The sequence below is a fragment of the Echiichthys vipera genome (assembly GCF_963691815.1).
Source record: "Echiichthys vipera genome assembly, chromosome: 19".
Lineage (NCBI taxonomy): Eukaryota > Metazoa > Chordata > Actinopteri > Perciformes > Trachinidae > Echiichthys > Echiichthys vipera.
The window spans coordinates 10,248,202-10,259,775 of NC_139844.1; the positions used below are offsets into that span (position 1 = coordinate 10,248,202).

Sequence of the window (11,574 nt, forward strand, 5' to 3'; positions counted from 1 at the left end):
GCAGTCTAAATGGGTGATTCTCTTTGAGTGTCCTGGGAAAGGATTCCAGATTTCACCTCTCAGGTTACAACACTGAATCTGAATGAGAAAAAAGGAATTTGCCTTGGTATTAAGGTGCATTATGGTCTCATTAAAGTAAGAGAGAGGAAAAAAACAAGCACTGCAAAAGCCAGGAATTAAAAATACGTAAAATATGTCAGTTGAGCGGCACGGTGGGATGGTGGTTAGCAATGTTGCCTCACAGCAAGAGGGTTCCTGGTTCAAATCCTAGCTGGGGCTAGGAGTTTGTGTGGAGTTTGCATGTTCTCCCTGTGTCTGCATGGGTTTTCTCCGGGCTCTCCGGTTTCCTCCTACAATTCAAAGACATGCATGTGTAAGTGTGAGTGTGAATGGTTCTGTCTCTGTTTGTCTCTATGTGCCCTGTGATAGACTGGCGTCCTGTCCAGGGTGTACCCCGGCTCACGGCCAATGTCAGCTGGAATCAGCTCCAACCCCCCCACCCCCCCGGTTCTTAGGGGTGTGCAGCCTTAAAGGCATTCCCTGCAGACATCTCAAAAAACAACTGCCAGACACATGTTTCAGGTTAAAAGATGATTTAATCTTTATTTTTATCAGCTGTTAATATTGCCCTCAAAGATGCAGAAATTGAACCTTAAATATAAGATAATTTACAGAGATTTTGTATTAAACAAGTTTGTAGTAAACATCACAAAGTACCAGGTACAATCAATGAGTAAAATTATATTTATTTTATAGGCTCAGTACAAAAATAATCCCTCTTAATCATCACTTATGACCCACTAGAAAGTGTGGCAGTGTCTGTTTCTGGGAGTTGGCGTTGGGCACTGGGTTTGTACCACCAGTCACGGCGTGCAGGGTGTGTGGGCGGGACTATAAAAACATGCCAGATAGGAGAGGATAGGGATGAAGAGTGAAGCAAAGTGGTCAGGGGCTGTGCGCTTCTGTTGTCATTTAGCCGGCGAGGAGGGGTCAGAGTTTTACATAGTATTTTCTTTTGTATTAATTGAATTACTATTGAAAGTAAAATAACACATTTTATCAAAATGTGTTATTTGCTGTATTTTCTTTCTTTCTTCTTCATTGTTTACCCCCCACTTCTGAAAACAAATTACCCCTTGGAATTCATGGACCTTTTTTCAAATATATATTTATTGGTTTTTTACTTCACTAAAGGCAAAAGTATGAAAAAAACAGGAACTATAAAAGCAAAAGAAAACAGATGGGAGCAAAGAACAAAAACAAGACAAAGAGGCTCCAGAGCTGAACTGCTACAGTCACACATGATGTGCTGAACTCTCTGCAGCAATGACACACACTCTTTCAATTTGGCGGTTAATATAGGTGTCAGAAAACGCCCGGCTCTCCCTCTCAACACTGCCAAGTACACAACAATGTATAAATTCGTTCCTTCTTTCTGTGCAGGTTCCGGTCTGATCTGGATGGATGACGTAGCGTGTGTGGGGAACGAGGACACCATCCACCAGTGTAAGTTTTCCGGCTGGGGCAAAACCAACTGCGGCCACGTGGAGGACGCTGGTGTGACATGCACCGTCTAAAAAAACCTTCTTGAGCCTGTCACTGCTGCAGCGGCCGGGAATCTCCTCAAGACAGTGCCTTAAACTTTCAAGAAGCTACAAGGTGCACAACGTGCTGCCATCACCAGGGGAGTCACATTAGCAGTGTGTCGTTTTTCTTACCTGCCACAAAAATAAGTGACAAACCTCCACGTTGTGCATGAACTAAATCTGCAGTTCATGATTAAACATTTGATCATTTTAGCTACCAAACTGAAGCATGGGAGCTAAGAAAATGCACACATTTTCAAACTTTGAGCAACCATATAAGCTGAGGACAATGGCGCGACAGGACTGCTTAATCCGAGCTCACCTGTTGTCAGGGAAGGCCGAAGGTCATCAGCCCTCAGAGGCTCGTCTGGGTGCAGGTTAGCTTGTTTTGACCTTCAGTGTGGAAGGTCTAATTCAACAACGTCATCATCCCAGGGTCTTCATTTGTCTCCCAAGTTTTTGAGGAGGTGAAACGGCACATAAAGAAACTGACTTGACGGAGTCACAGTCGAACTGAGTCTTGATTTACAGGCAGCTGCTCTTCACAGTATTATGTAGGAATGGCTTTTGAGTGATGCTAAACATACACAGAGTTGCCTTATTATACAGCATATAGCATTTCCTACGAGGCAGTAATTTGGTGATTTGCAGGTCAAAAGAGGACGAGTTAAAACTGGAGTTAAAGGCGCCTTGTAGAGTTTTATGCAGACAACAAGCAGCAACCTCCAGGGCTGAATAATGAAGCCATCTTGAAAGTGCCAAAAACTGCAGTTCCTTGAATGGCCACTTGAGGCTAACTCCAAAAGTGAGTCGATCCTCATAGACTTTCATGTTAAAATGCCCAACTTTACAGCAGAAATAAACATGTTTACAGCCTGGATCAAAACAAAGGTTTAGGTCTTTATAGCTTTGGTCTGTTCACACTCACAGAAACATACTGTGTGTGTCCTTGAGGTCTGACAAACCACTACATTTCCTTCCTCATAAAACCTTTAGAAATCTTTTAGAAATCTTTGTTTGGGAATATTTGAAATCATGCATTGTTTAACTTCTGTGTTTGCTAGCTGGAGCTCTTCTTCTCTGCCTTTGCTAGAAAATTGCTCCGTTGCTGAACAGTGTACATTGAAAATCAGCTTAACCCACTCTGTTACACAGAGACAGATACAAAGGGGTAGTGACATGCTTGTGAATTAATGTAGAGTATTCAGCAATTTGTTATTAGTTGGTGGAGACTAAAACAGAACTTTGAGGAGCACGACTCCAAATGACTGTTGTTCTGCATTTCAGAGCTAACCACCGTGCATATAGACGACTTAACCTGCAAATCACCAAACTGTTTACTCTGCATATTTTTTTATGAAAACAGGGGGGTGCAACTAACAAAGATTAAGAAACTGTTGTCGCTGCAATTGACAGAATAATGTTGCCATTATGCCTCACATCAACAGGCTACACTGGCTTGTCATTCTGGGATAGGGGGGGAAAAACACTCTTGTTTGTACTTCTTTAAAAAAATCACAATCGTCTGCGGAGGAGGAGAAACCCTGGCTTTATCCCAGCACTGTACAGCTGATAAGCCAGACTACAGGAACGTTGATATGAAATGTTTTTGGCACATCTGTATGAGACTGAAGTCGGGTGGCGTAGTAACAAGCCGCAGACTGGATGGTTGGGTCGGACACACAAAGCTCTTTCACACAGGAGGCCGCAGCTCGTGAAAATTAAACTTAACGACGAAACAGACGTACTTTTTTTTAAACCCAGATCGCGATCTTTTCCTTAACTAAGCCAAGTAGCGTTTGTTTGAATTCGCAGTGTTATCCAGGTGTTCTAAAACTGTTACCGCGCAGCGTCAAAAAGCATGTAGGGGAATGAGAACAGGTCGCAGTCGTTCAGAAGTGTTGAGATTCAGCATATCTGTGGTTTGCAGAAATCTACACTGCCGACGTTTTATTCTGGCGACTGGGGGGATCAATGCATGGACGCCGTTACGATTTATGACTGTCAGTATTTCCTGCCAGAAGTTGGGTTGTTTCAGCAATAATGCATATGTGTATCTGCACACACACACACACACACACACACACACACACACACACCAAACCAACCATAGCAAACAAGCACTTTTCTTCTGACTTTTATGGCTCTCTCAGTGGGGTTTCATCTTTACGGCTGCTCTTGAATCCAAAAAGGCCGGTGCGGTACCTCCCAAGTGTCTTTGCAGGAACCTCTCTTTACCAGTCGGGTTTGGATATCTGAAGAGGGAAAACATTCTTTAGTGCACCTTAAGATCTGACAAACCTCAAAGGGCTGTAGTTGAATTCCCTCTGCTCCTTTATTCTGCAGTGAAACCTGTCTGTGTCAGCTCTTCTGGTTGAAACAAAGCAAGAACTGTCCGGCCCACTTTCTTTCTTATGAAAATGAATCTGCACACATGATGTCCATTTAGAAAGAAAGAAATTACTTTCTCTACCTCGTGTTCAAGTGCCTTGGTGTTTGTCGAGGGTTTAAAACCACAGAAGAAGACAAATATAAGAGGGGAAAGGGAGTCTGGGGAAAGGGAAAATGAGGTGAGAAATCAGACTGAGTCAACTGATGTGTCCCAGAAGACGCTACAGCACCTTAAAAGGGAATTGCTTCAAATGTTCATTGAAGAAACTTTGGGGTAAAAGTTGCCACAGACACTCATAGCTCGTAAAACTGCATTGTGTCACCTTATTTGGAGATAAATATTGAATTAACAGACATTTATTTAAATGAAAACCTTCAATATTATTACTTTGATTTAAAAATACAGTGGCAGGTTTAAGATGAAGAATGTCGTCCCAAAATGAAATGTGGCAGATTAACATATATTTTCCCTCCAAATTCTTCTCAAATACCACAAAAGATTTTCTTTAAACCATAATAAGATGTGAAATACAGCAGCCGACAGTGACAGAACATCCTCTGACACTTTGAAAGATTTCTGGGCAGTCAAGTCCCTTAATATTAAAAAATAGATTTATTTAAACACAGATGACAGATCTTTCACTGCAACTTGAGGCTGCCAAAGTTTCCAGTATGACACAAATCAAAGGACCTATCATACAATCCCACACAAAACGGTCGATATACATTAAATTTAAATTTACAGTATTACAGATTACACTTTTATAATCAGCAGTTTATTCTTTCTGGACTCAATGCGGTGTTTTTTATTAAAATGAATGAATGGAACAAATTGGAAATTTACAGGGTCATAGAGTAGAGTTCTGTACTTTCCAACCAATGTGTGCATGATTGAGTGTCATAGTCTAACTAACACACACACACACACACACACATACAAACCCACACACTTGTACAATATCTGCTCTGTTTTTCTGTGCAGCACCAAAGTGTAGCTGACAGTACGACTGAGTGGCAGCCAGGTCTTTATGTCCCGTCCTGATGACCCTCATTCATCTTGTAGAGGCGTCACATGCGGCACTTTGGCCGTGGTTACGACTTGAAAGCTCTGCCTTTCTCAAACAACAGCCAAAGATAACACCCAGAGCTCCTTCAGTATATTTTTACTCAGTCGCTTATTTGTCATCTTCTCTTTTAACCCGAAAAGCAAACAAAATATTAAAGATTGAAATTCCTTTGAAGCATTTTGTCAGAAAATAGTTTTATATTTACGCAGGTTTGAGCGTGTTTTATTGCACAGTATTGATTCCAGTAGGCCTTTAATATTCATCAATTAAGTCTTTTTGATAGAAGCTGGAACTGCTGGTGCAGCTACATAGACATGGCAGTGCTCCCAGCTTTTCTTTTCTGCCATTTCCTTTTACGAGGTGCAAAGTGGATGAAGTAAAGTTACAAAGGATAAATATTCAGACTTTTTCAATCCTCTGAATGTGATATTTTACAGGAAAATAGTAATAAGTTGTTCTCATTATCATAAACTAGGTATTTGCCAGCAGAACGGACTTTCATAAACACGTCTTAGAAGTAAAGTCACAGTTATACCTCAGTGAGCAGACTCAAGGATTCAGAACACAGTTCAGCCAGTTTGAATACTAACTGGCTGACTTTATTCACAAAATATAATTTAAAAAAACAAACTAGAATGATCACATGTATACACGAAACGGCTGGAAGACTGTCAAATGACTATCGGGATGCAAAACGTTCACGAAGAGATGCAAAACGACCAAATAGACCCAAAGAATGACAACAGAGACATGCAAAATTATTCAAATTCAATTCAAAAAACTTTATTTGTCCCCGGGGGGCAATTCAGGGCACACAGAGCAGCAAATAACGACAGTGCAATTATACAAAAACATTTTAACCTAACACAAGAATAAAGTGTAAGAGAAGAATTATTATTAGAAATTGTTGTAAAATGACCACAGATGGAAACAAAATGGCCACATAGAAACGCAAAATTTCTAAAAATAGATGCGAAACTACCACAAAAGGATGCAAAACAAGCACAAAGATGCCAAACAATTACAAAGACATTCAAACAACTAAAAATGGACGTAATGTAACCACAAAAAGCTGCTACAAAACAACTAAAAGTAGACTCTTTGAATTTGGATGTCTTGTTCCTTCGTAGACAGTGGGGGGCCTCTTACATGTCTGTGCCCAGGGGCCCGTTGGCTCTGAATACGCCCACGCTCGTAACGTAATCTGGTTAACGTTGTGAAGTTTGGTTGGGTTTAGGCAACAAAACTACATGGTTAAGTTTAGGAAAAGCTCATAGTTTGGGTTAAAATAAGTAGATTTGTGACGTAACTTGAGTCGACTGTTGCTTTCACATTGGCTTTTTTTGTCCTGCACCAGGTCTAAAAGTACTTTGAGGTAAATTCCTGGTCTCAACAATCTTTGCACCTGCGTAGAACAAAAAGACAATGTCACCTAACTTCCTCCCTTGCTTCCGTCATAATCACTACGACACTACACTAGAGTTCGCCGCCGCAATATAGCCTCAAAATCTCCAACATGTTTTCACATCAAATGACACCAACAGGCTTCCTCACTAATGATGAAGAAACTCTGAGGTAGCATTTCAAATTAGATTTAAAGTCGTTAGAATGTGACTGCTTACTGTCATGGTAGAGGCTGCATTTTACAGGTAGGGAATAATCATGCAGGATTAACTATACTGTACGTTATACAATACACACTTTCTCTGTCCAGTTATAGGAAAGAGAAATCAAACTAAATGTTTGTGGTGGTAAAGAGGTTTTCTGAAAACTGCAAAATATCAAAACCTTATGGGCACAATTAAACCAGCGTGTCTCCTCCAGATGATCTTCTTCTCGCAGCTAAATGTATCTTGACTGGTATTCTTTCCCGGGAAAGTTGCAGCCTATCAGATATCAGCAGGATAAAAACTGTTGTGATGTGATTTCCTGATTGGTTAGAGGTTCCTCCGACCTCAGATCAATGCTTCTGCCTCACAGGGTCAAATAACTCGAATAACTTGACTTTGAACATGTAAAGCAGCCTAAAGCCAGGCCATTTTGAAAGTGAGAGCACATTGCAAAGTGCACTTAACCACTTAAATGTGTCATTTTTTTAAAGAATGTATACTTGGATGTACAAAGACCTTTCTATGCCAAACTTTGGCGTAATGGCTCCAAGCACATATGCGAATACACGTGTCTGTTTTTTATTACATTGTGCTGGTCATAACACATATAAGGGCTGTGAGGTTGACAACATACGTACAAAAACAAACGTGACAATGTCAAGAAAATACTCGATACTGCAGTACACTTTTTACTTTATGTTCTGTTGATGTGTACTACTAAAATGCTGTATATGCAGTGCTGAAGTAATAAAATGTAGATTTGTTTAAACAGGTGAACTTTGTGATTTCTGATGGTTCATTTGAAGGCACTTTTCAGACGTAAACATGGTGAAGAGAGAGGGAGGAAGTTCACTTGTGTGTGAGCAGTGGTGGAATATTTATTCAAGTAGGTAAAATTCAAGGAACTTGGTGTGCAGCTTTATACTTCTACTCCGCTGCATCTCAGAGGCAAACATACTTTTTACTTCACTACATTTGTTCGTCAGCTTTAGATCATCATAATAATTAAGTGATAGACTGGGGGATGAAGTGTTTCTTTCTGTGTTGAGAAAATTCTCCTACTCTGTATGATAAACGCATTTAAAAAGCCTTTTGGATCCGCTGTAAAATGCATTGTCCCAAAGCTGAAAACACAGGAGAGCGACGCTTCAAACATGATGATCTACTGTAGATTAAACTACCCAACAGTAAACAAAGGAATTAAAAATTAGCACAAGCTTAAAGATCTACAGCAGGAAAATACAACATATGCATTAATGCATCAGGAATATTAATCCAGAAACATGATAATAGGTTTGAATGTAGGGATTGTTCTTGTAGTTGAGTATTTTTACAGTGAGCTTTTATTAAAGGATTTGAATACTTCACTAGTTATACAAGTGATCACAAGCGCTGAAGCATGTGGGTGTGAACACCATGCGTGTTTCTTTATTGACAGCTCTGAAGAGTAATTACAAGTATGAATGCTTCCACATGTGAAGTGGATGTTGAAGTCACCTGATGTCTGGAACACACACGGCCGACAGTCAGAACAAAGACTGTGAAGCCGGTTTGACTCGGGTCAGCGTGGTTTCACTTATCCTCCAGGAAGGTAAGACTTTTTTTTATTAGATTTTATTTGATACAGTAAAATATATACCACAGATTTGCCAGTGGAACCAATGTGACCCATGTGTAGATGGTTGGATAGATAGATGTGAGATGATTTTATTATATCTCATTCGAGGGGAGGTGCCAGTGTTGTTTGCTGTTTGTTTAAGTAATATATTTTAATAATATCACTTCTATAATATATTGTTTGTTTGGGATCATTTAAAGGTGACATGTCTAGAATTTTATTTCATTGTGTCATTTTTCAAATTATTCTGATACCATAATTAAATGTTTAAAAAATGAGGTTATCATGATGAAAAACACTGTTGATAGCGTAGATCAACACATTGTGGCTTTAAATCTGCCGTTATTTATTTTTTGTCCACTTGGGGGCAGCGCAACAAGCTGTGAACTAAACACTGACCTATTATCACCTTAAGGCTCATTTACGCTCAGTATGTAAGTTACACACAGGAGCCTTACATCCATACTCTGTGTTCATTTCGTGCACCTTTCTGCACGGCAAAGTATTTCATGTATAGAAACGTTTATTTAATGGCCTCACAGACCACCAGCTACCATGGCGGCAGCTTTTGGCTCTTTCTTCAGAAGTATAATAACAACGTCCTCAACTGTCGCCATCTTTGAAACGTTTTACTCTGTGCTGCCCTCCGGTGGATGTACTGCTTAACATATACCCGTAAAGGACGCATGAAGTATGTAGGCAGTGGCGGTTATATTGTTTGAAATTAACGCATCTATTTTTGTACGTGAATGGAGCACAATTGAGCTCTTATAGGGTTGATATGGTGAACTATTTTTGTCCACCTGATAAATGTAAGTCCAATATTCACTTTAACTTTTAGCTCTGTCTTTGGTCTCCGCCAACTCCTGAGGTAAAAACCTGATTCTTTAGCGAATATTTGCGTATGTGATATTTCTGCACAACAGCGTGTTTAAACAGAGATTTTTCACAGAAAGCTGCAGTGGAAAAAGACAAAGGAGCGAAGAAAAACAGTAAAGTCATGAGGCAAGAACCCAAAACAATGAGCTGAAAGAAGCCAAATCACTCCTTACAGCTGATAATTATCATTCGTTCCTATGACGTGATCCCTTGCACATTGTTGTCAACATGGAAATATTGATTAGCTGCTTTAAAACAGTCATAAACTCTTTATGTGTGTCCAAACTTCTGTGGTATGTTACTTTCCATCATTGCATTGGAGTGCAAATAACATTTATGAAAATGTCTACAGGATCTACACTATTTTCAGTTAAAGATACAGCATTACAATGCACAATGCAAGAGTCCATATAATACAGACTGTAGAGCAAACTTTTGAGTATTTATTGTGTAGTTCAGCAGAGACCCTTGCATGTCCTCTAATCCCATCGTGACAACCACTGTATTAAAATAGGCCAAGCGAAGCATCTGTATATTCACATTATTTCCCACTCTGATCATACACTCGTGATGCAATCAAACGTTTTCTATAAGGGCCCTGGAGAACCACATCAGAGGTATGAAATGAGCCCAGAAATGGTTCAAATTCCTGCACTGACCACCACAAAGAAAGCATCAGCTCCCATCCTTTGGCATTTTATGATCACTGGTTACACTTTGGTGGCTTTTTAGGTTTCGAGGACATATCTAACTATATTTGGTTTCAGTGTTTTGCAGCGTCATGACAGATGCTGCACGTTTGCACAAACAGCAAAAATGTCTTTCATGGGCCGCCGTTCTGTGTGATTCCAGATGTAAGAAGAAGCCACATTGTCACCAATCAGAACCACAACAGGGAGAGAAAGAAAGTTTTATCTGTGAATCTTGACACATGAATCCTGGGTGGTCCTGCTGCACTTCAAGTGTTGTCGTATCCATGACCTTTAGTAGTCTGACATTTTTGATGTTTAAAGTCTACTTTCCTAAATTAAAAAAGGGGGTCTCATTAAGGTTAAATTAAGTCTTCCCAGAAGTTCTAAAAGAATATTAATGTCCATGACTTTGAAATAAGATGTTCAACAATCACATGTGTGAGTAATATTCGGGTATCCACAACAATTCCTATTTCCGTTTGTGGTTCAAAACAATCCAGAGAATATATATTTTACGTGCTGCTGGCATTGTCTTCATAAATAGCTTACATGTTCTGCCCGATATGTGAGAAAAACATGGCAGCTTGAGACTTAGCTTCAGGACACCCAAGGACACCTTAAAAAGCAAAAACAAAGCAACACTTTTCACAAATCTTCGAAAATTTCTCAATAGTCAAATCAAGTAGAAAGTAAAATCAAGATGTTCAACCATCTAAAAACGTTGAAATCAATTGAATCAAGGTGGCTCTGTTATAAGTTATTTCTGGTATGCTAATCTAAACAGATGTGTTTAAAGTTGTAATTTGAACTAATGAAGAGAGACCAATAACTTAACTGCTAATTTATTGTGTGTTTTTTCTACATGTAGTTTCAGAGCTGTGGTTGCTGTTTTGAATCATATCACAGATATTCTCAGCAAATGAAGGCAGCTGTGCAATCTCCTGAAAAAGCAACTAATAAATGAAGCTTGTGAGATTGTTTTCCTTCATTTCCTTCCTATTAAAAGAAATGTTATTGTTTGCTTTAACAAGAGTTATCAAGTGCTGACAGGAAGACATGTTGAATTTTTACAATGCAAGCATGTTACATAACAACATGCAAGCCTGCAGCGTACCTGTACAGAGAGGACACATGGAAATACAGAAATGCTTCCAAAAAAGTAAGTAAAACATGCAAACAAATATATATCTATATCTTCACAGTAAGACTAGGTAAACTATTCAGATATCCAAATATTTTTGTCATGTGGTGCATTAAAGTCACAGATTCCTATCAGTTAAATATTTTACATGAATGTGGCTCAAAACTGTTCTGAAAATATAATTTTGTTGTTGTTTACAGGGTCATTGCAAAACATCTGGTTGTATCATATGACAGCTTTAAATTAATTAACTGAGTATTAACCTGCTTCAAACTGCATGAATGATCCATGACATAACAGAGAAGAGTTGACTCACACAATAGATTTCCTTATTATTGTTTTGAATCATAACATGAAATTATGTCACTTGATCATGACAACAAGCGTCCTCCTCTTTTGTTTCTGTCTGTTTGTCGGTGGTCTGACCAGAGAGTGACCCATCCTTATTCTATAAAACGCACCACAACATGTGGCAGCATGAGCCCACAAACATGAGCTCATTTCCCTTCAGGGGAACGAGGGATGAGAGAGAGAGAGAGCAATAGTCCCAGTCTTCCCATCCATGTCCAGTTGTCATCGTAGCACATTCC

The 11,574-nt window shown here is 39.4% G+C and overlaps 1 protein-coding gene across 2 annotated transcripts in view; it reads left to right on the forward strand.

The window, feature by feature from the left end:
- scara5 (scavenger receptor class A, member 5 (putative)) overlaps positions 1-7,431 on the forward strand; it is an 86,884-nt gene extending 79,453 nt beyond the window's left edge. For both annotated transcript variants that reach the window (XM_083934267.1, XM_083934266.1), the window contains one exon: positions 1,444-7,431. In XM_083934267.1, coding sequence (XP_083790393.1) covers positions 1,444-1,577 — 134 coding nt within the window. In that variant the 3' untranslated portion in view covers positions 1,578-7,431. The remainder of the gene's footprint in view (positions 1-1,443) is intronic.
- The last annotated feature ends 4,143 nt before the right edge of the window (positions 7,432-11,574 follow it).